Genomic DNA, 23522 nt, shown 5'->3' on the forward strand with positions numbered 1-23522 from the left:
TTTAGGCATAATATTTTTGTCCAAATATTTTCAAATTTTGGACAAGCGTTTGAGCCTAAAATAATCTGACTTTCAATCAAGTCTGCCAAGTAAATAAGATCAAAGGTAAAGTAATGGACAGCTTGGAGCAATCCCTAATTATCTAATGAAGTGTCGTTTACTTCTAGTTAGTATGTGGATCAACTTGATCGAATAAATAGGAATTTCTTTGAGGAGGCTCGGAAGATCAAAGAAAAATTCACCTTCTAAATTGGGATACTTAAACCAACCCAAAAAATGAGAGGGGAATTGGACAGGTTCCTCAATCAAGCCCAAATTATCAAGCTAGCTTAGAGGATCATCTACGAAAGAGACAAACTCTGGGTCTCAGTTGAGAGAATGGAGTAATCACTGTGTCCCCAACACGAGCCGCTCTATTAGAAAAAGGCCTGAGATGGCAGGTGGGAAATGGTAACTTTTGGTAAGATAACTGGAATGGGCTAGGTCCTCCCCAGTCATTGGTTTCTTTAGGTATCCTTTGATGTGCAATGGAGTGAACTCTACTGTTCAATTAACACTCTGCTCAGCTTCTCTAGCAATTGTAGAGAACACATATTTGGGAATCTCAATAGCAAGGAATGGTGTTTAAGTCCAAAAATCCCTTGGTTCTTGCTTTGTGGAAACTATGGCTAATGCAAATACTTTTTATTTTTATTTTTATAGAACCTCCTTAAGAAATAGAATTATGGGTAAAATATGAGAGAAATTTTGACATTCTCCATCGCTTGTTCAAGTGATTAGTTGAAAATAAACACGAATGGGTCTTGGATGGGTAATCTAAGTAAAGTAGGGGTTGAATTTATTATCGGAGATCACAATGGAAATGGAATTACAGACTGTTTTCAACATACCTCGCATGCCACAAGTGTTGAAGCTGAGTTATGGAATTAACTGAACTGGCTGTGAATACATGGATGGTAGTTCAATTATTAGCCTAATCTGAAATGTGATTTTGTGCCATGGGCTCCTCTAGCGGATGGCTACATTACTGTTTCTACTAAACCTACTAATAATAGTTGTTTAATGCAATCAACTGTATCTTAATTATCAAACCATTTAATAGTTGTCCCTATCTGTTTATTGAATTAAACCTGCACAAGAACAGAGCATCTGTACTGTGCTGACAAAGTGTAAAAAACTCGTGTATCCTTTTATTGTTTATAGTTAATGTGACACAGAAACATCAAAATTCTCTTACATCATCACATTCAACCAACCAAACATTATATTTTGTATACTTATTAACATAATCCCAAAATCAGTGCTTTGTCGTCTCGGATTAATTACTTGTCAGAATACATTTATTACTTCAATTAATACATCACTTATATCCCCTGCACTTTGGAAATTTATTTCCGATTCATAAAAATTTTAATTAACATTTAACGAGATAAGAATAATTTCATCACCAATTGTACCCAATTTTTTTTTATTTAGATCCTTAGGCATCTTATTTTCAAAAATATATCTTTATAATGATAGACTAAACCTGAAATTTTGAATTAAATCTTTGAATGAATTTTTTTTTTCAAAACTAATTTTTTTATTCATAGAAATATTAAATTTCTTATCAGTTGATCGAATCAAGAAGCAAAAATTATTTAGGGATGTTAGCTGATTTCTTATCAGGTTTTTTTTTTTAAAATCGATTAAAAAATAAACTGAAAACATATACTTCAGGTACTCTCGAATTTGAATATAATTTAAAACAAGGGACAACGCTAAATACGAAATCTTAAAACCAAATTTCGCAACTTTATTTTATTTTTTTCACTAAACTAGCACTTGATGAATAAAACCAGTGAGATGGCTGACCTTGAACTACGATAACCTCCCCTCACCTAAAACTTTTCCTTGTATATATAATTAAGGCAATTGTGAAATTGCACTGTTGGTCCCCACAAACCTAGCATTGGCAATTGTTACATTATTTAGGTCAATCTCTGCTAGTTTCAAATTCAACAATAAAGGCCCTTTTTTTTAACTTTACAAAGTGATCCCCACTCAAGGAACAACACACTAGAAGCTCGAAACTAGAGCCATGCCGCTCAACAAAGCTGTGGGTGGGAAAGTTTGGGCTTTTTTATTTGACCTTTACAGTCAAAACAACCCAAAAAAGGGTTCTTAATCTCAGGGTTAACCTGAAAGTCAACAACATAGGATCCCAAAGTTTCCCACACTCAATGCCTAGGCTCAAACGTAATAATCTACCATGTAACAGCATCCTAGAAGGAAAAGACCTGAGTCACATTCAAGACTGTAGCTATGTTATTTAAGGTTAAATTACTTAGTGGGTCCTTGTACTTTATACAATGACTAAATTGCTTCTTTTTATAGTAGATGGAGTCATTTCCTCTTAGCATAGGGACCCGACGGTGGAATAAATACAGTTTTTGAATCTTTTGAAGCAACAAGCAGGGAACTGCTATGGTGGTAAAAGTTAAAAAATTGCAAAAAGCATAATGAATTAATGATACTGCAACTGTAGTTACATAAAAGCAGGATCTCATAAAAGAAAGCTGATCCAAAAATTTAATCCCTACCATCAGGACTGATATCTACCTTTCTCTTCTTTTCTGCTTTTTTTTTTCTTCTCTAGTTTTCCTGATATTTATCTAACTTAACATCATTTGAAATTCAAACCAATTTTGAAAACCCAGTAGTTTTCACCTTAAACAAGATTTGTCAAAAAGGATCCAAGGCCTGATCTTACCTTTAACATGCTGCTTTCCTAGGAGAAACCAACAATGGTATCACAAGGTGCCTTGGATTGGATTATAACCCGAGCTCCTGAAGCAAGCCTGTTGAGGGAAATTACGAGTTTGTCAAACAATACGAAACAATAAATACCATTCATAAGAATAATTCCCGATCATCTGTCTTGAAAATTCTAATGGAGGAGTTATATACTTAACTTTCTTCAATTTTGATCACCTGCTCCTCTTCTCTGAATGAATCCAACCTTTTCGATTGCTTTTTATTAACAGGCTCGGTGAGTCTTCTACTGTCACCAGTGGATTTCCCATCAGAGGAGTTTCTTGGTTTCTCAGAGATAGGAGATCTCATGGACTCACTTCTTGGCTGCTTGCTTAGCGAAGCCTTGATAGAGCGGGGGATGCATTTTGAATGACCTGGATTCATCTCTTCTTTGTCTTCAGCTGATTCCAACTCCTTACGAGCCCTACAATTCAACTTTGTTTCATGGGTTTAGCATGAGATACAAAAGAAATGCAGCTGAAGCAACATTATACATATACATGTAGGTGAATCTTTATATATGAGGCATCCTATATGGACAGAAAGAAGGATCTTGTTGACATAAGAGACACCTAAAGCAGAAAACAATGAAGTTAATGCATGGACTTCACCACATTCATAGGGTCCTAGACTCTAACATATAAGATCTAATCTGAAGCAATTGGGTTAAGTCTTATTGTGCCAAGCTCATAGTTATTTTGAACTATGTCCCCCTTCCCCTATTCTAGGACCTGTGTGATCACAACTGTAAACAAGTATGACCGAATTTCAGAATTCCTTGCTATTTCCGTTAAAGAGTTACTGCATTCATTTAATGTCTAATAAACAGATTAAAACACAAACTCACCTATCATCATTATATGAAGAAGAACGTTTCAGAGTGGTATGCCCTTCTCCTTCTTTGAGCATCTTCGTCTCAATCAAGCTACCACTGAAATATTCTTTGTCTTCCAATCTCAGGCCCATCAACCTCGGATTCTCGGATAAGCAATCAAGCTCACCCAACATGATTGAAGTAGAGAACAATGGTGAAGAAAATTTTGAATGGGAAAACCTAGGCCTGTAGGTTGGAACAAGGCCAAAACTATGGTCTTTCACAGATATCGAACCACATGAGATTAACTGCATCAACATGCTTGTTGCCTTGAGCCTAGCATTTGTTGGCATTCGAATATCTTCCTCTTCAAGAATCCTAAAACTATTGATTTTACTAGCATCCGCTCGGATTAGAGATTCCAATGTTTCAGGTTTCCCTCCTGTAGATGATGCACTAGAAGTGGATGGTGGAGAAACTGGATTCCTGCATATCTCAGGATTATCTTTTACACAAGCGTTAGGGACCTGGCTTTGGAAATTCTCATTGCATTCGGGTTCCAAAGACCCATCGTCAGTCGAAACACCCCTTGTACAAGTTTCTCGTGTCTTAGTTCTGTCCGTGTTTTCCTCAGTCTGTGTTGAAGCATCAGCTAACCCATCACTCTTACAAACCTTATACTCGGTCAAACTAAGTGAACAGCCCCAGGAAGAATTCTTTCCATATCTAGACTCTGGCGACGCACCAGATGAACCGGGAGTTGGACGGTTAACTGGAGAAGAGAGCTCATCATCCTGAGAATGCTTTGTTCTCTTCCCAATCAAACTGGAAGAAGATGAAGAATCATCTTGGCTTCTAGAAGAAGACGGTGGTTCAGGCAACTGCTTCAGATTTTGCAATCTACTGCTATTTGCAACTGGACTAAAACGATCTGAACACAAAAATTAACTAGCATTAAAGCTTTAGCCTTACATTTCCTTTTTCTCCCCCTTATGACATCTAATAAAAGTATATCACAAAATTATATTAACCTGAGTTAGATTCTTCGAATAATTCGGAGCCTTTGAGAACGTATTCATTTCCATGGGCCGGAAGAATTAAATCATCTTCAGAAAGATCATGCCATACAAATCCATTCCTATAGCTCCTGCAACAATTAATACTCCAAAAACTAAGGAACCAAAGAAAATAGGATTTATCTCTATTAATTTCCCGGGGTTTCTCAGCAATCAAACAGCATTTAATTTTTTTGAAAGTCTACTTTTAAAAATCTTTTATTACCTTTTGCAAGACCAAGAATACAAGGAAGCCATCCCTCTGCCTCTAAGATTATTAAGCCTTTCAATCACATCTACACAGCACAATAAATAAAGAAAAAATGTATAGAAAAGGAAATTAAAAGAACAAATTTGAAAGTTTTAAATTAAAATTACCCCTCAAATAAAGTCCATCAGGAGAAGAGAGAGGAACTTCAATGAAATGAGGATGCTCGAGCTGGCGATTCCTACAGAGATAATAAACAACCGGAACTTTCCGGTTATGCTGATAGTACTTAGGCGATTTCTCAGTCCAAACTTTAGCTCTCTCCGGACTCACTTGCCTATATTTCTTCATCCTCGTCTCCATCTCCGATCCAAACATGGGTTCCAAACCCTAAACCAAATAGCTTCAAATCTCTAAATTAAAATGAAAAAAAAAAGAGTCATCGAGTCTAACTCTTCTGTTAGCAAATCAGATCCGTGAAGCGAATCAAACAAGCAAAAAAGAAGGAAGGGTTTGAAACACTGAAAAAAAAAGGGGGTGAGAGAGTGGTGAGAGAGTTGGGCTGTTGTAAAGGAAAGAGGAAGAGAATGAAATGATACGGGGTTTCTTCTTTTATTACGGAGGAAAGCGACGGAGGGGAGAAGGGTGAGGGAATTAATGCCAAAATTGATTGTTTGGACGGTACTGAGAGAAAGTGAAGAAAGAAGAGAAGAAGGAAAAAGGGTGGTGGGGAACTCCAGGGGAAGACTGGGTTTCTTTGGCTGTTTTCGACTGTGATTTGGCAGTCTTGACTGAGCTTTTGGCTTTGTTCGATCAAGCAACTAAGCAAAGCAGCCTCCCTTTTATACCGATGATTTTCAAAAGTAGGTTTTTAACAGCGATAACATGAATAAAGAAGAACTAGACATCTCCCTGTCTGTTTGTTCAAGTTCGGATTTATTTATCTATGAATATTGTTGTGAATGTATTTTTTAATTGTTCGATTTTTATTGGTATTGTTGTCAATTTAGATATACTTAAATTACAATAAAATGTATCATTTTTTATTTATGGACTAGACATGATATTGGATTAAATTTATTCAAAAACAAAAAAGTTGAATATATTTATGCTTTCAATACTTTTTATAAATTTAGTTCCTAAACTTGAATTTAATGAAAGCACGATGATGTCGTTATATAGACTTTTTTTTAAATATTATAATTTCTTTATATTTTTTCATTACATATATTTTAATATTTTCAAGTGGTGATCTTAAAATACCACAATTTTACACATTGAAAAAAATTCAAGTTTAGAAGTCAAATTGAAAAAAATGTTAGATTGACTCAAAAAATCAAGGATCAAATTAAATATTTTACCACACCCAAGGGCTACCACAACAATTTATCCTTTTTATATATTTATTTTAAATACTAACGAGGTTTCACTTATAAACTACAGCATGGAATTGGAGGTTTAAATGCAAAGATGATGGCATTGACATGACACGACATAAAAGAATTCCTTGTTATGAAGGGTACTAATGTGACCACTCCTACACCTTACCCCTCCTTCTGTTCATCTGTCCAATGGTCGGTTTATTTTGCACTCGCCTATTTTTAATATGAAATTAATTATTATTTATTGGATAAAGTTTAGAAAATAATCAATATTAGTTTTGTTTTTTAGGCCCGGATCCGGCCCGATCTGAAAATAGGTCTAATATTTTGTCTAAATTTAATTCGGATAAAAATATTAAAGTATGAGTTCGGTTTGGTCTGTCTGTTTTAATTTTTTTATAATATTATTTTTATATAAAAACAAATTTTAAATAAATAATACATCAAATACACTAAAAATATCACAAATAAATATTTCTTGAAAAATTAAAAAAAATTTAAAAAGAATATTTATATTTAAATAACACTAAAATATATATAACTTAACAAGCAAGTATATTTAAAATAATAGTAAAACTAACAATAAAATAATAATTGTACAACACCCAAACAACAATAACAAAATAGTAATAATATAATAATAAAATGACAGCAAAACACAACAATATTTTTTTTACAAATTTAGGTCAAGTCTGGGCCAAAAAAAGATTACTTGAGACTTAATCCATTTAAAAAACTGACCTCGTATTTTACCTATACCCATTTTTTAGATCTATATTTTTATCAAACCACTTTTTAAGCAAACGTTTAAACCGAGCCGATGGACTTACACAATATCAGATCTACGTAGAGGGGTATAAAAGAGCTAAAATAATAAGTAAAGTCTTGACATCACGAAGGACCACTAGGTTTTCTAATTAGAGAAACAATATTTAAATGAAATTATCACATACTAATATATTAAAGTCTTTGTCCACCCAAAACTATATAATGCTATGATTGAGAAATTATAGTGACCTTATCTCGTTGGTGAGGGTCATAAATAAAAACTACTCCACTTGCACCATCCATCACATGCCCTCAATTCTACTTTAACACTGACCTATTGATAACAAATAATATAAGTCTATGCGCATAAGATTATTTTTGCGAGATAAACATATGAATTTTATTTTAATATATAGTTTAATATATAAATTTTAATTTAGTGCAATTATTTACATAAAATTATATTTTTATTCAATTGTACACATTTAAAAAAATAGATATATTTATTTATTTTCATATTGAATTAATATAATAGTTTATTATGCAATATATCAATGTAAAATGGTGCTAATTTGATCGTATTGTTAATAAATTCTAAAATTTTAGTCAAATCAATATTTAATGTATAAAATTGCATGAAATTAAAGTTTATATATAACATTGCATGTTGGATCGAAATTCATGTATAATTTTAATATTTATCTATTTTTTTACTAACGAAGTTTCGATATTGTTGATAAAAGTAGAAATAATGTTTCAAATTTAAATTTATGTAAGTTGTTTTTAAAATTATTTTGATTTAAATTTCACTTGATTTTGAATATAGTTAATTCGGATAAATATATATAAATTTAAGGGAAATAAAAATTAAAAATTAAAAAACCTCTAATTTAATGTATTTACCATTTATTCAATTATTAGGATGAATTTGAGCTTCGATATATAATGGTTTTTAAGTTTATAATATACTATTTCCTTTTTTTTCGTATAATATAATTTATATCAAATAGAAATTAATTATATTATATTATAATATGAATATTAAATGACATTAAGTAAAATTTTAATAAAGAAAAAAAATCATTTGTACAATAATAAAATATATAAAATTACCATATATTAAATATAAATATTTTAAAAAACATGCTTGAGTTGACCATTTATAAATATAGATATATTTTGACAAAATTTTAAATCTATATTTTAAGCTAAACCGAACTTAAACAATTATATATAATATAGTTTGATCCAAACCTAACCTGTGTAAACACCTCTACACAATACTCGGTAGACTTTATCCATGTATGGTATTAGAACATCTAATGCTTACATAAAGCTTGACTTGATTTAGAACACGGACTTCAAAATTATTTCTAATCACTAATATATTTTTAAATGATTAACTAAATTTGTTTTAAGCCAAATCATATTATCACTATTTTTTTTCAAAAAATTCATGCTAATTTTAATTAATATCCAATAATTTAATATGTTTTTTTCTTAATTTTTAAACATTTGCATTATTTTTCTTAGGCTAAATGATTTTAAAAGTCATTTAAATTTTCTCAAAAAATCAATTAATGTTTTATTTTGTACTTAATTGAGCCATTGAACGTTAAAATTATAATTAATTAAGTCATTTGACCTTTAAAATTAACGATCAATCATTATAGAACAACAACAACCGTTTTTCAGATGTTTTCGCTATGTGGAATGTTAGGATTGCGCCATGCAGTGAAAACTAATATTTATATTAAAAATCATAAAACCTTAAAAATGTATAAAAATTGTGCAAAAATTATATTAAATAGAAATTTATAAAAATATAATACATATAGTTCTTGAAAATAATTAAAAATTGCAAAAATATATATTAAAAATTAAAAAATACATAACTTGTAAAATATAAAATTTGTAAAAATTATGATATTTTAAATATAGAAAATTATAAAAATATAAAAATTAATGAAATTTTAAAAATACTATAAGAAGCATGAAAATTATAAAATAAATTAAAATATAGGAAAAATATATAAAATAAACTAACTTTTTTTTCCATTTGCATACTCATCACCGTTAACAATACAATACCTATTAAAAATTATGAAATATTTTTTTGATCTTTGAAGCTATTTGTTGCGCTCATCCACCTCGGACTTCACCGAAACTTATACCCCTTTGTCCACTGTCAATGATAAGAGGGTGTTTTGAGATGTAAACTAAGGTAGAGAAATGAGTTAAAAAGGCAAATGACAATTGAGACTATTTGTGTATAAAATTGTAAACATGTTTTATATTTTAGCAATTTATTATATTCTAATATTTTATTGCAATTTCACATCATTTATATATATATATTTGAATATTTTTAAATATTTTGTAGTGATTTTTTGTAATATTTTATAATGATCTATATTTTATTTATAATTTTATTTGCAATTTTCTATATATTTTAATAATTTTCTATATTTTTAATATTTTTATTTTTTTATAATTTATATATCATGTTAATAATTTTTAATATTTTTTCTCCAATTTTTTATATATTTTCTCATTTTAAATAAATTTTGTAGTTTTCTATATAATTATATTTTTTGCACTTTATTTTTCTTCTATTTTTTATAATCTTTAAAATGTTTAATATGTTTTTAATAATTTTTATATATTTGTATGAATTTTTATAATTTTAATAAATTTTCAATAATTTCAAATATAAAAATACAAATTTTCACCATAGGGCGCAATTCTAGCATACCATGTGATGAAAACATCCAGAAAAAGATGCATTTAAATACTTTGTAATGGTTGACCATTAACTTTAACGGTTAAAGGGTTTAATTTGATTGTAATTTTAACGTGTTGCAATTAAGTGAACAAAAATACAAAGGGTTAATTTATTTTTTTAGAAAATTTCAACGACTTTTTTTTTAAATGTCTAAATTATAGTATTATGTGTTCTTATAGATTTTTTTTATTTGATATAAGTTACATAATATACAAAAATAAAACTATATATTACATAAATAAAAAAATAAATTGGAATGGGCTGAAATATTAGATGTTCAGAGTGGTAACCTCGAACCCCGAACATGAACCGTAAAAAAGACATGAAATATATATAAAAAAAAAGAAGCAAATGAAGTAATACCAAAATTTAAGCACAACTTTTATTTTAAAGTAGCTTAGATATTTTAAATTTAGGTGTTATTTGATAAACTAAAAAAAAAATTAAGTATTGAATTTTTAGTACCAAACTTTATAAGTATTAATTTTATATTAAAAAGTTGTTTGATATATTAATAAAATTAAGTATTAGACGTAATTATATTGTTTGATGAAATTAATATTATTTTTTTAATATTTATTTTCTTAAATTTAGTCTATTAATATTAATATATTATTTTATTTAATATAATTCATCATAAAAATAAATATAACAAATTGGATAACCCTTTTAACCAAAAAAAAAGGTATATAATTTATTTTTTAAAATAAAATCAACATGATAATGATTTATCAAATGTACCCTTAATATTTTTATAAACTTGAGGTTTGGGGCTAAGATAGAGGCTGATAATGACTTTAGCTCACTCAAAATTAAAAAAAAAATCTATATAATCCCTTTAAAATTGATAAAATTATAAATTAATATAATAATAAAACTATATTTCAACCCTTAAAAATTTATTATTTATTTTTCGCCTTCACTTCACATTTTCTTAAGGTGATATAGTACTAACAAGGGTAAAGATTTATTTTTGATAGCTTAAGTATTATAAATACAGTACAAAGTAAAGTATAATATAATTATAAATTTAAATATATAAATTAAAATTAGAGTGGAATTTAACTCAATTAATATCAATATTATTATTAATATTGAAGGAGATGAATTTGTATACGTTGACAATATAAACAAAACCCTAGCATAAGAAATAGACATAGTAAATCCAAATCCACAGTGGATAGGATAGGATGGATGGTAGCGCTGTGATAGAAGGTAAAATGGAGGGGGAATTCCATTTCCATATAAAAAGTTTGATCACACTTCCCGCCATTTCTCTAAATCATCTTTCAAAGCTTTCCCAGCACTTTTCTCTATCCGATTCTATTGTGTGTGTGTGTTTTGTTTCATTTCATTCCAATTGAATGCTAACGTTTCGCCCATCCCATCTTCTCCGCTATACTTGTTGTATTACTCGTCCTCTCACCCCTCTCCTTCCTCCCTTTTCCTCCCATATCCTTCCTTCCAACTCGCCTTTCTTTCGCCCCAAACCCCTCTCTCTTTCTTCCTTAAACCCTCACTCCAACATGTCCACTCGCCCCTCCGCCTTCGATGCTTTAATGTCTAATGCTCGCCGTTTAGCCGGTAAGAAGAGCTCTTCCTCTTCTTCGCCCACCAAGAAACGCAAATCCCCCGATTCGTCGCCCACCCAAAACCCTAATCCCCCCAAAACCGTCGGCTCCACTGAAGTCAAGCACGACGCAGAGGTTTCTAGTGATGGAATCGGAAAGCCCATTAACGATTCCCCAAAACCCGATTTAGATGAGGCGAAGAAACCCCCGGATTCGAAGAAGGTGAAGGTGGGGAGCGCCTCCGAGAGAAACGCGGAGATGAAAGGGAAAATTGGTTTGTTGAAGAAGAAGCCGGCGGATTTTGATCCCAATATGGTGGCGTGTTGGGAGAAAGGAGAGAGGGTGCCGTTTTTGTTTCTGAGCCTGGCGTTTGATTTGATATCCAATGAGACGGGTCGGATTGTGATAACGGATATTGTTTGCAATATGTTGAGGACTGTTATTGCTACCACGCCGGATGATTTGGTGGCGACGGTTTACTTGGCAGCAAATAAGGTTGCTCCGGCGCACGAGGGGTTAGAGCTGGGAATCGGTGATGCATCCATTATCAAGGCCCTAGCTGAGGCCTGTGGGAGGACTGAATCACAGGTTAAGAGTCAGTACAAGGTACAGTTTTATTTATTTATTTTTTACTCTTTAACTTGGGGGTTGATTAAAATTTGTTAACATTTTAGTTTGGTATATATTTGTATTCCTTACTTTTTGACAGGATAAAGGGGACCTGGGCCTTGTTGCACAGGCTAGCCGTTCATCTCAATCAATGATGCGCAAGCCTGATCCATTGACTGTTATCAAAGTGTTTGACACGTTTCGGCTAATTGCTAAGGTTCACCACCTTCTTCCCCAAATTGAAATATTTTTATATAAAGGGATGCTTTTTGCTCCAATAAGCGATATCTTAGTGTGATCCATCCATGGTTAAAATGCCTATTTAGTTGCCTCCTGTTCAATGAATGCTGGATGTGCGCATCTTCATTAAATGCTGGATTTTTTGGTGCTGACATAATTGTTCATTTGGTATATACAGTACATGGATTAGTAGGTCAACCATTTCCAGTATTACATTGTTAATGCACTTATAATTCTTGGGGCATTCTGCAGTACAGCATTGCTCAATATGTGGGGAAGAGAATGCATTAGTTATTCATTATTGTTGGTGAATTTTTATACACTCAATTAACTGGTTTTAGCTTTTCTGGTCAACTTATACAGGAATCTGGAAAGGATAGTCAGGAGAAGAAAAAGAATCGTATCAAATCACTTCTTGTTGCTGCAACTGACTGTGAACCTCAGTATTTGATTCGTCTGCTTCAGGTTGTCACTAGGAAAGCAATTTAGTACTGTTTTATACTTTGTTCCTTGATGTTAAGGTATCTTGGGTTCATCACGCAGGCAAAGCTGCGGATTGGATTTTCAGAGCAGACTCTGTTAGCTGCATTAGGACAGGCTGCTGTATATAATGAACAACATTCTAAACCACCTCCAAATGTTCAGTCTCCTTTAGAGGAGGTAAGTAAATTCTACAGATGTAGAAATTCAATCTGGTACTTTTTCATGAATCACCTGTGCAGTCTTTCAGCTCAATACATCATGCATTTTGTAGTTTATTAATAAGAATTAAATTATAAGATTCCATAAAGGCTTTGAAAGCATGTGCCTTATATGTACATGGAGTACTAAGTCATTAAATGTAGAGGTGGGGAAAATTTCTGGTACCTGAAATGTGCAGCTTGTAGTGCTCTGATATTTCATCAGTGTTGTTGGGAGGTAGGCTGTTTGTCAGGGCTTGCTAGATATAGAGATCAAATCTGGTTAAGAACTTTGTAAACTGATTGTGGTGAAGGTTTAAATGAAATTGACTGGTGAAATAATTCAGCATCTCTTAAGGCCTGGAAATGGTTGAAAATTTGAAAGTTGAGTTTCATTTCACTGTGGTTGTACTTTTTACCGTAAATTACTTCCTGATAGCTTATTCATTGTATGGCTTCCTGTTGAGGATTCACCTTTTGCTCTTCCATATTGATTTTTGACTAGTGCACTTCTATTTATATTTGGTGGTCTCATGCAGGCTGCTAAGATTGTCAAACAAGTTTTTTCTATCCTTCCAGTCTATGATAAAATAGTCCCAGCACTCTTGACTGGTGGTGTATGGGATCTGCCTAAGAGTTGTGGCTTTACGCCGGGTGTTCCTGTTGGACCTATGCTAGCAAAACCAACCAAAGGTGTTGCTGAAATCATAAATAAATTCCAGGACATTGACTTCATATGTGAATATAAATATGATGGAGAGCGTGCGCAGGTAATAGAATTTAAGGTGCTACTTCATTTTATTTGTTTCTGTTAGTGCAATTTCATCATGTGAAAAAAGAAAAAAAAATTATGTGCCTTATGTAGATACACTATATGGAGAATGGTTCAGTTGAGATATACAGCCGAAATGCTGAGTGTAACACTGGAAAGTTTCCTGATGTTGTTGCTGCAATTTCTAGGTAGACCTCTATCTTTATGGTGACTTGTTCTGTTGATTCGTGCTATTTGTTTTTTGTGAATGCGTTCAGTAAAGGTTAACTTCACCTCCCCTCCACCAAGCAAAGCATACTGGTCAAAACTTCTCTTCTGAGAGTTTCCTTACGATGCCTCTCAGAAAAGTTTCTAGTTAAATGAAACCCAGCTTTTACCACCTAATATTTTAGTTTTCTTTCCTACATCTTTTATCCTGGTTTGACTGTTTTTAAATGTATTAGCAACCAGAATTTGTAGCAATGGTTGTAAGTTATAGGCATTTGTTCCATTCCATCTGCTATTGTTAAGTTGGTGTTCGCTAATGCAAGTCTTGTTACTTCTCATTTGTAAAATAGTGTGACTTGGTAGAATTATATTGAGAAAAGCTAATGAAAACTTCACAACTAGCATTGAGTTTTACGTGAAAATTATATATTGACATTAGATGCTAACAGTCCTAATAAGGGCTTGACAATAGAGATAAGCACACATTTCATATGCAGTTATTATCCCTTAAAGCTCTTTTGCTTGCTTGATGCTTGCCAAAAACTTTTTTGTATGCGACTGCTTCTGCAATGTTGTTTTACTGACTAAAATTACTTTCTTGTGTAGATTTAAGAAGTCCTCTGTAAAATCATTTGTTTTGGATTGTGAGCTTGTTGCTTATGATCGTGTTCAAAAGAAAATATTACCCTTTCAGGTAACGTGTTGCATACTTTGCATTAGAATTTATGCTGGTTCTATTTTATGTACAAATTTGTTTGTCTTGGGAAATACCATTTATGTATTAGTTGGCTGATCCCTTGACAATCAAAATGCATACAAACAGTGGAGAACATTTGTTGCTCTAAAGTTTCATTAAGTTAGAAAACTCATTTGTTTGTCATGAGATTCAAAATCTCATCATAATATATGAATATTATTTAGAATCAAGACTTGTTTGCACTAAGCTTTACCAATGCAATGGGTGTATTGTTCTGTATGGTTGACTACATAAAATGCAACACATGAGGAATTAAATTTCGACTTTATTCAGTTACTATCTAGCATTTTGGTATTAACAAATTTCTGAAATGTTTGGATTAGTTTAGTGTTGCAGTGATGGCCATATTTTTTCACTGTTAATCATTTGCTAATTCATTTTTGGATGTTTTGGAAGATGTTCACTGAGCTGGTCTAAACCCATGGTCTCTAAGGTTGATTTTGTTGGCGGTGTCTTTTTTGATATGCAGATCCTTAGTACAAGAGCACGGAAAAATGTGGTAGTGAGTGAAATAAAAGTTGACGTGTGCATATTCGCTTTTGACATCATATACCTTGACGGGCAACCACTTCTTCATGAGCAACTGAAAGTTCGTAAGGAGGTATGCATTATACTTTTATGGTTCTGGAATTTTTGTCTGAGTTTATTAAGTGTACGGATGGCAAACCCCTCCGAATCTGATAGGTTTTGACCCTGCCCAATTCGTTAGGGTCGATTTTTTTTGAAAAATCGGGTTCGGGGCAGGTTGGGTCGGGTCGGGTTTGAGGTAAATCTGCCCCACTTTGCCTCGGAATATTTACAAAAATGCCTCTAATATATATACATATATTAACTTTTTGCTTTCAATAGATAAATATATAACTAAAAAAATTAAGTATATCAAGTTTTAAGTGTAAACTAAAAAAAATTCATCTTATTTGATTAAAAAAAAAACAATTAAAAAAGATGTAATCTTATTTTCTTCAAAATAAAAAAACAAAATAATTAAATTAAATTTAGGGCGGGGCTGGGCGGGGCAGACTTGGGTCTCCTTTTAAATTTCTTTCGTGGTGGATCTTTTTTTAAAAAGTCGGGGTTGGGTCTGGTCAGGGTTGATTGATCAGGTTTTGAGTCGGGGTTGGGGCGGGCAAAATCTGCCCTGCCCCGTTGCCATCCCTAATTAAGTGATTGCATCACTACAATGTAATTTGATATACAGCTTAATTATCATCTTTATCTCAACTGCGAAATTTCAATAGTATTAGTGTTAAAAAGAGTCCTTTGAAGATTTGTGTTAAGTGAAAAGGAGACAATATTGTGCTTCATGGTTAAGTAATTGATTTGGAGTGTTATTTGTGTTTAGAAGTGCTCATTCACTGCATATCATATGGCTTATTCAGCTCACTAGGATCTTATTCCATTTGCCCTTTGCAGAGGCTTTATGATTCATTTGAGGAAGAACCTGGGTTTTTTCAATTTGCAACAGCCTTAACATCAAATGATCTTGAGGAGATTCAAATATTCCTTAATTCTGCTGTTTCTTCAAGGTGTTTGTTTATTTCTTCCCGAAACTTTTAGCATGCAGCTAGAATGAGCCCAACAAGTATTTTAAAAAGATCAGAGAAATAATTTTATTTTTTCCATAAAGTATTTTGGGTTTCTATGGTGCTGATTAGTCTTAGTTTTCAGTTGTGAGGGTTTAATTATCAAAACATTGGATAGAGATGCTACATATGAGCCATCGAAGCGGTCACTCAACTGGCTAAAATTGAAGAAAGACTACATGGAAAGGTAAGGTGTCAGAAATTTTTACTTGTGGCCAATTACAATCAGGTGTTATTTTGCTCATGTGTAACTTTTATGTTCCTTTTCTGTACCATGCAGTATTGGCGACACATTAGATCTAGTACCTATTGCTGCTTTCCATGGCCGTGGGAAACGAACTGGTATTCATTTCTCTTTATTTATCATATCAGATGACCGGAGCTCACATAGAGTTTATTTTCTGTTAATTCTGTCAGCTTTCATCTTAACTCTGTTTCTGCCATTGGCCCATTTGTGTTGATGGTGCCATTATGTTTATCCTTAGGCTTCTATGGTGCTTTTCTCTTGGCATGTTATGATGAAAATAATGAAGAATTCCAGAGTATCTGTAAAATAGGTTAGTGAAATTTGAATTGCTACGATTCAACATTTTCATTGTCTTTCCAGCTGATTGTCTTCATTTTCCATCTATTTGATGATCTATAGGTACTGGATTTTCTGAAGCAGAGCTTGAGGAACGTTCTGCCAGTCTCCGCTCTAAAGTGATTCCTGAACCAAAGGTTTGTCTCTTGATATTATCTTCTGTTGTAAGAAAGGAAATAATGGGCAAATAGGGTTAATTTTTCATAAACATACAAGTTCTAAAGTGCTTGTTGATTACAGTCATACTATCGTTGTTCTGAGATGATGAAGCCGGATGTATGGTTTGAGACTTCAGAGGTAAAATTACACTTCTTTGAGTATCTTTGGTTGTTTGTAAATTTGTTAATTGCATGTCCCTTGATGTCTATTTTCCTGTAATGCACAAAACTGTTCGGGGTGTCCAAACAGTCTGATTAATGGCTGAACGAACTGCCATTAACTGAGTAAATTGAAGTTTTAAAACTCTTAACTGTTAACCGAACTGGAATTTTTTCGAAAATAATTAACCAAACTGGATTAGCTTAGGTTAATTTGGTTAGTTTTCAACTTAACCAAAATTTGTAACATGTATTTTCTTTTTGACTGAAACAAGTTTAAAACAAGACAAAAATTACAACGGTAGTGTTCTTTTTTTTTTTTTTTAAGTTCAAAGAAGTTTAAAACATGACAAAAGCAACAAATAACACAATGACAATTGGCAACTCTAAATTAAAAACATAATATTTCTATTTTAATTTTAATTAAATTTGTACCAAAAAAGTTAATTAAATTCATAATATATATTTGCTTTGGCCCATTATATCAGATTTTATTGGGTCCATCGAATTTGCGTATATTGGGCTTGTATATAATATACAATATTTATTATTAATTTCAGTTAATTGGTTAATTTGTTTAATTAACTGCTTTCAAATTGAATTAAATGATAACCAAACTTTCACAAAACTTTTAAGACCGAACTAAATTTGACATTCAACTAATTAACCGATTGGTTAATTTGGTTTTAATCAAACCGTGCATGCCCCTAATCAAAATAGTTAAGGATCAGTTTGATTGTGACTTTTAAGTGTGCTGATTGCCACAGCTCCAGTTAGAAGTGCACGCAAACCTATTCCATCGTACGGTTAGGAGTGGTGGGAAAGTCGTGCCCTTATTCCAATCTGATGGTCAAAGCAGCATTCCTATACATGTCATATGACATTAACAATGGCAATTAACCCTAGTTTTCTTGATCAGGGCACTTGCAACCCATGTCATATGTTACATTTTTTACTCCACGTTCTCCATTTATCCTGTCTGCCAATGTCGATGGCTTGTAGGGATTTTGTGTGTGCACTTTTATTCTTCAAGGATCCATTTATTTTTGCCATTTGAAATAATTATGAACTGAATTTGTAGCAACTGTTGTAAATGCTTCTCATTCTGTGTGCTTGTTTCTATTTGTTGAAATCTTGGTTGCTGAATATTCCTATAAAATTTATCAATAGAATGGTTTTGTGGACTCAATTGAGATGGATTGAGAATTGTAATCCAAGTTTTTTGTTTCTATATCTATTGTAAAATGTCCTAGGTCTGCTAATCTTCCTTTGCATTCAATATTATTGATTATGTACCTTAGGCTATTGCTATTTGTTTTTTCAGTAGTTTCTTCATTTTTTAAATCTTTTTGTTTGTTTAATTTGTTGCAGGTTTGGGAGGTAAAAGCTGCTGACTTGACCATTAGCCCTGTTCATCGTGCTGCTATTGGGATTGTGGATCCTGATAAGGTGCGACAAAAGTTGTCACATGTTGAAGCCTTTCAATTTTATTTATTTATTTTAATTCACTTCTCAGTTTCCTGTATGTATGATTTGATAACTGAAAACCTGGGGTTGACTAATTAGTTTGGATCCTGCAATTTTCTTTTTTCTCAAAGTTTTATCAGATACTAAAATACTGAACTCATCTAATTCCTTGTAATTCTTGGTAAAAGGGCATATCTCTCCGATTTCCACGTTTAGTTCGTGTTCGAGAAGATAAGACACCAGAGCAAGCTTCATCATCTGAGCAGGTGAAGAACAAAAAACTTATGTTAATTTGCCCACATGATTTATGGAGGAGGAGCAACTATATTTGTGTGTGTATGCTTCACTTATTCTTTTTTTTTTTCTTAATTACTTTTCTTGAATATTTGCAGGTTGCTGAGATGTATAATGCTCAAAAACACAATCAAACCAATAACGAAGACGATGGTGAGGATGATTGAGGAATTCTGACAAGCGTCTCAACATTTTTCCTCCCCGAGTAGGTGAATAACATTTTATCTTGCGTGCAAATGGGACTGATAGTTATCCAATTTCTAGACTTTGCAATGTAAATACAAATACTCCTTTTCTCTGTTGCAATCAAGAAGCTTCCTCTTGCTGGACGGAGTAATTTTTTTACCATTTTTATCAAAAGCTGAAAGCTGTCGATTTTATCATTCAACTTGCTGCCTATATTGAAAATCATGTTGGAATTGTTTTGTTAGTACTGCTTTTGATTTGTTCATTGTATTGGTCCTGATCCCCCTTACTGGGTACATAATGTCTGCGCCGAATTGGGTCAAGCCTGGAATAATTACCCTTTTCGGTGGGAATTATTGAAGGCTTAAGACTTGGTCTCTTGACGCAAACTAATAGGGCATAGGTCTAGAGCCAAAATTTTGTTCTAGGCTTGTGCTTTTCTTCTTATTTCTGAGCTGTTATAATCATTGTAGACCATAATTTCTACAAGTGGCGGGACCTAGAAGCCAAGTATCTCTAGTCATATCAGGGTGCCACTCATTGGAGGTGGGTTTGAGTCTTCAGTCAAGTAAACCATGCTAGCTTCTTCATTTCCTAGCCACTGCTGTATGGACTGGACAATTCCATCAGGTTCTTTTTCGATTTTCTGCCTAATTTTTTCAAGCAAAGTCTTGCATGAACTGCACTTGGATGCTGCAATCTTTGTTTTTCAGTTAGAAATTTCCTTGAAATTTGAAAAATCCATGGCTGCTCCTGTTTTTTTTACTGCTTGAATGCTACGATATTTCCAGTTTCCTTGCGCCTAATCATGGCATAGCTTGGAAGAGCAAAGTTAGCCCACAATTCGTTATCCATGTTTATACTTAAACCAGTTGGGGATGTCTCAGAAAAATTTAGGATAAGTAAGAAAAGGAAAATGTCATTATCTAGATGCTCTCTACTTGCACAATGGGCTTGACCTATGTTTGAGGCCTTGCCGAATTTTGATGTAACGGGTAAAAGGGGGAGTAGGGTCATGGGAGTATGGATTTTGATATTTGCAGATATTTAATTTGTCTTTTTTTTAATGAATTTGAATATTTTAATTACTATACGAATAGGATTTAGAATGGATGTGGATATTAGTGCATGGATATTTATTATATCTAAATTCTCTTTACTCTTGTTGATAATTGATTCGGATTCAAATGTCATAGGGTAGGGAGGCCATTTCGAGGTTTGGGTGTATACAAAATAAGATTTGGGATAAGCAAAAATTAATCCATCATGTTGATAAGAAATTCATTCATAATTTGATGTTAATACTTTTAGGGATCATGGATTTAGATGCAGGTATGTAAAGCAATAATTTGGATGGATTTGGAATTGAATGTTACAGATATTCAATTCATTTGCATGGAGGGAGATTGGTGGTTTAGTTATGAGCATATATTGGTTAAGAGTAGAAACAAAGTTGGTTGGGTTGTCACCAATGAAACCCATCCAATCCCTTCAATTTTGTCAAATGTGAATGCAAGCTACCCCATTGTAACACCTGCCTCTTAGCATTGACTAAGCATCCTAGAATGGAGAATACAAAATGAGTTTCTTTTCCTTTCACTTGAATTTATGAGAAATTCAATATACGTTTGTTAAAGGAATTTCACTAAATTTGCCTAATTTTAAGTGGCTTACACTACAAAGTCATGTACGTGAAAAACTTTTATCTACCCATTGTTTACCATTTAGATTTGATGACCCTTATGGCTTCATTTCCAAAATGTATTAACTTGAACTAGAAATAATTGAAATTAGTTTATAAGAAATGACTCAAACAAATAACTTGGAAGTGATTTTAAAAACTCGAATAATAAACTCTAATCTAAAATAATACAAAAATTTTAAAATCTGAATTGATCTGCGGGTATGGTTTCATTGAATTTTTCATTAGCAAAAGAACGTGTCCCCCTTATCTTTGTATGGTGAAGGCAACATGGAAATAGAAATCTCACTCATTATTAATACAATAATATTAGTATTAATGAAAGGAGAGCATCATTTGGAGAAACATACACCTACATATAAAATAATCATACTCAACAACAACAACAATCATAGGTGAGGCCATTAGCGGATCCTGATTCCGATTTGCGGGATCCACTAATCGACAAGCGATCAAACAATCCCCCTTAGATCCTTCTTGGTTGTTGGCCATACCCATCTTCCCATTTCAACCACTCCACACCCAATATTTCTGCCCTTTTAGCATCTTTTTTGTTTCGTTTTCGGTGTTCAATAGTCACATTAGATTCCGGTTAAATTATTTCTTTAGATGAAGAATAAGACTCTCATACCTTATTTTCTTCATCCACGAGACTTGAATCCATACATAAGAAGCATTAAACTCTTAACCATTTCGTCCACAATTTTCACATACTAATCACAAACCTCAGTAAAAGAGTATGGTAGCTAAATGTTATCATACTACTAGTAATTTTTTACTTTTCCACAGCAGTTTTGGAGAAATCACAGCTCCCTTTCACATCAATGGAGCCAAAAAAAAAATTGTGAAGAAAAAATGGGGGTTTTTTTTTTTTTGGGGGGGGGGTAAGATAAGGACAAATATCTTCACCGGGAAACATTGGCAAAAAGCCGAGGAAATGAAAGCTCTCCAAAGGGTAATTAGGAAAATGGATAGTTGTTTCTCCAAAGCAATCCTTTGTACAAAAATACTTCATCGGTCACCATAAACTAGTATTATGTAGACTACTCTTTTGTTTGCAGTCAATGGAGAACTATTCTTTGGTACTTGGTCTCTGTAGGAGAATCAGAGCCTTCCAATAGAATCCTTTTTCTGTTAACTTTACCACAGGCGTTTAGGGTGGTGAAGGAGTCTTGGTGGAGCCGATGTGGTGGTGGTGGTGGTGAAGGGATGGTCACAGGTGGGATGTCAAAGGAATCAAGTGGTGGTGGTGGGTGTCTCCATTGAGGCAACGGTCCAGCTAAAAGAAGGGTTTGCAAGAGTGGACCAGCTTTCATCACTGCCTGCAAAAGCTTTCCCTTTTCAGGCAATGGCCTATCAGGCACCAGCTCTATGGTTGCTTGTGGTCCTTGTTGAATTGGGTCAACAACAGGGGATGAAACAATACTTTCCTCACAATCAGATGATGAGAAGCCATTGTTTGAATCAATCCCTCTTCTGGGTTCATCTTCAATGCTGGACACCTGTTGGTGTTGGTGGTGATGATGCCCTAGTTTCTCAAGGAAAAGCCTTTGGTATTTCTCCTTGGCTTCATCTCTCTCTTTCATAGCCTTGCTCAGCAACTCCTTGAGTTCAAGTACTTGATCATCTCTCTTTCGAAGCTCCTCTTGAACTAGGATCTTTGTTTGTTCAAGCTCCATAGTAGTACATAAAAGTGAATGCTTAAGCTCTTCCATTGTCTGCAATCATTAAAAACAACCCCCAAATTGTTCATCATCAAGCCAAAAGGGTAAACACTAATGAGTTAAAAACAAACAAGAAATGGGGGCATTAATTACCTTAGCTTGACAAAAATAAGCCCAGCTAAAAGGGGAACCATGCTGAGTATCCATGGTCTCAGAGTTGGAAACACCCAAAACAAGTGAACTTAGAATTGATTTGTTCCTATTTCAGAATTGGAGAAAGAGAAACAAAAGGTGGGGTTTATCACTGGTTTCGTCTGAGTCTTATAAGAAGGGGACTTGCAATAGCAATAGCAACAGTAACTAATGTTTTTTCTTTTTATCTTTTTGGTCAAATTATGTCAAAATAATGGTTTTTGTCCCTCTTTTATATTCAGCTCCACAATTTTATCTACAAACTTTAATTAGGTATATTTTAGTTATTGTTATTATTATTATTATATTAATAGTGATTCAACTATGCTTTTTTTTTAATCACCAAATTATTTGTAATTCTTTTTGTTATCCAATTATGAAAAGTTACAAAATAATCACTTAACTTTTCAATTTTGTCTTTTTTAATCACCCAACTATCTTACATTTTTTAGAGTTTTCAGGGATGGTGCCAAGGGACTGGGGCCTGGCAGGGGCCCCGGCCCCCCTACAATGACAACTCATTTTAGTCCCTTAAATAATTTTAAATTATAAGTTAGTTTATTGGGCAAAATACACTTTGGCCCCCCAAGATGAAAAAAATTCAGCTTAATCCCTATAAAATTCTAAAATAACATGCATATACTAAGGTAAAATTGTATTTTGATCCATTTAGAATTTTATAATTAATTTTGGCCCCCAAAGATAAACTTTTGGCTTCGTCCTTAGGAGTTTCCATTTTTACGTTAGTCAACTATGACAAAAAGGATAAACTTGAATAGTTAAATGATTATTTTATAACTTTTCATAATTATGACAAAAAAAATCATAATTAGGTGACCTCTATCATAATTTATCCTTTAGAAAATACACCTCGAGATTGAGTTGGATTT

The 23522-nt window shown here is 32.9% G+C and overlaps 3 protein-coding genes across 4 annotated transcripts; 1 reads left to right on the plus strand and 2 right to left on the minus strand.

Moving 5' to 3' along the window:
• Positions 1 to 2479: 2479 nt before the first annotated feature.
• On the minus strand, positions 2480 to 5735 carry LOC107927139 (protein SOSEKI 2). Its single transcript, XM_016858144.2, has 6 exons — positions 5044 to 5735; positions 4892 to 4961; positions 4642 to 4757; positions 3644 to 4541; positions 2954 to 3220; positions 2480 to 2840 (listed from the first exon to the last, which is right to left on the minus strand). The coding sequence occupies exons 1-6, from the start codon at positions 5249 to 5251 to the stop codon at positions 2771 to 2773; spliced, it is 1629 nt and encodes a 542-aa protein (XP_016713633.2). The 5' UTR covers positions 5252 to 5735; the 3' UTR covers positions 2480 to 2770.
• A 5229-nt stretch (positions 5736 to 10964) lies between these two features.
• LOC107887527 (DNA ligase 1) lies at positions 10965 to 20165 on the plus strand. 2 transcript variants are annotated; one of them, XM_041106627.1, is made up of 18 exons: positions 10965 to 11985; positions 12089 to 12205; positions 12592 to 12693; positions 12772 to 12888; positions 13448 to 13678; positions 13774 to 13868; positions 14494 to 14581; positions 15114 to 15245; positions 16058 to 16170; positions 16313 to 16414; positions 16508 to 16569; positions 16713 to 16784; positions 16874 to 16947; positions 17051 to 17107; positions 18499 to 18576; positions 18783 to 18860; positions 18987 to 19097; positions 19548 to 20165. In XM_041106627.1, exons 1-17 carry the CDS (start codon positions 11173 to 11175, stop codon positions 19053 to 19055), a joined length of 2400 nt encoding a protein of 799 aa, XP_040962561.1. In that variant the 5' UTR covers positions 10965 to 11172; the 3' UTR covers positions 19056 to 19097; positions 19548 to 20165. The 2 variants fall into 2 exon arrangements, with proteins under 2 accessions (XP_040962561.1, XP_040962558.1); XM_041106624.1 differs by having other exon boundaries at positions 18987 to 19093.
• A 1287-nt stretch (positions 20166 to 21452) lies between these two features.
• On the minus strand, positions 21453 to 22808 carry LOC107963924 (protein enabled homolog). The gene is made up of 2 exons (XM_016900477.2): positions 22594 to 22808; positions 21453 to 22494 (listed from the first exon to the last, which is right to left on the minus strand). Exons 1-2 carry the CDS (start codon positions 22645 to 22647, stop codon positions 21838 to 21840), a joined length of 711 nt encoding a protein of 236 aa, XP_016755966.2. The 5' UTR covers positions 22648 to 22808; the 3' UTR covers positions 21453 to 21837.
• Between the last annotated feature and the right edge of the window lie 714 nt (positions 22809 to 23522).

Source organism: Gossypium hirsutum, chromosome A03 (assembly GCF_007990345.1).
Source record: "Gossypium hirsutum isolate 1008001.06 chromosome A03, Gossypium_hirsutum_v2.1, whole genome shotgun sequence".
Taxonomy (NCBI): domain Eukaryota; kingdom Viridiplantae; phylum Streptophyta; class Magnoliopsida; order Malvales; family Malvaceae; genus Gossypium; species Gossypium hirsutum.

Bases quoted from the DNA above. Each gene is read 5' to 3' on its own strand.
- LOC107927139 (XM_016858144.2), bottom strand. From the start codon at position 5,251: ATGTTTGGATCGGAGATGGAGACGAGGATGAAGAAATATAGGCAAGTG. The intron at 4,758-4,891 runs GTAATAAAAGAT...TAATTGTTGCAG, and splicing joins TATTCTTGGTCTTGCAAAAG to GAGCTATAGGAATGGATTTG. The intron at 2,841-2,953 runs TTAAGTATATAA...TTCCCTCAACAG, and splicing joins GTGATCAAAATTGAAGAAAG to GCTTGCTTCAGGAGCTCGGG.
- LOC107887527 (XM_041106627.1), top strand. From the start codon at position 11,173: ATGCTAACGTTTCGCCCATCCCATCTTCTCCGCTATACTTGTTGTATT. The intron at 12,206-12,591 runs GTTCACCACCTT...CAACTTATACAG, and splicing joins CGTTTCGGCTAATTGCTAAG to GAATCTGGAAAGGATAGTCA. The intron at 17,108-18,498 runs GTAAAATTACAC...AATTTGTTGCAG, and splicing joins TATGGTTTGAGACTTCAGAG to GTTTGGGAGGTAAAAGCTGC.
- LOC107963924 (XM_016900477.2), bottom strand. From the start codon at position 22,647: ATGGATACTCAGCATGGTTCCCCTTTTAGCTGGGCTTATTTTTGTCAA. The intron at 22,495-22,593 runs GTAATTAATGCC...TAATGATTGCAG, and splicing joins CTTATTTTTGTCAAGCTAAG to ACAATGGAAGAGCTTAAGCA.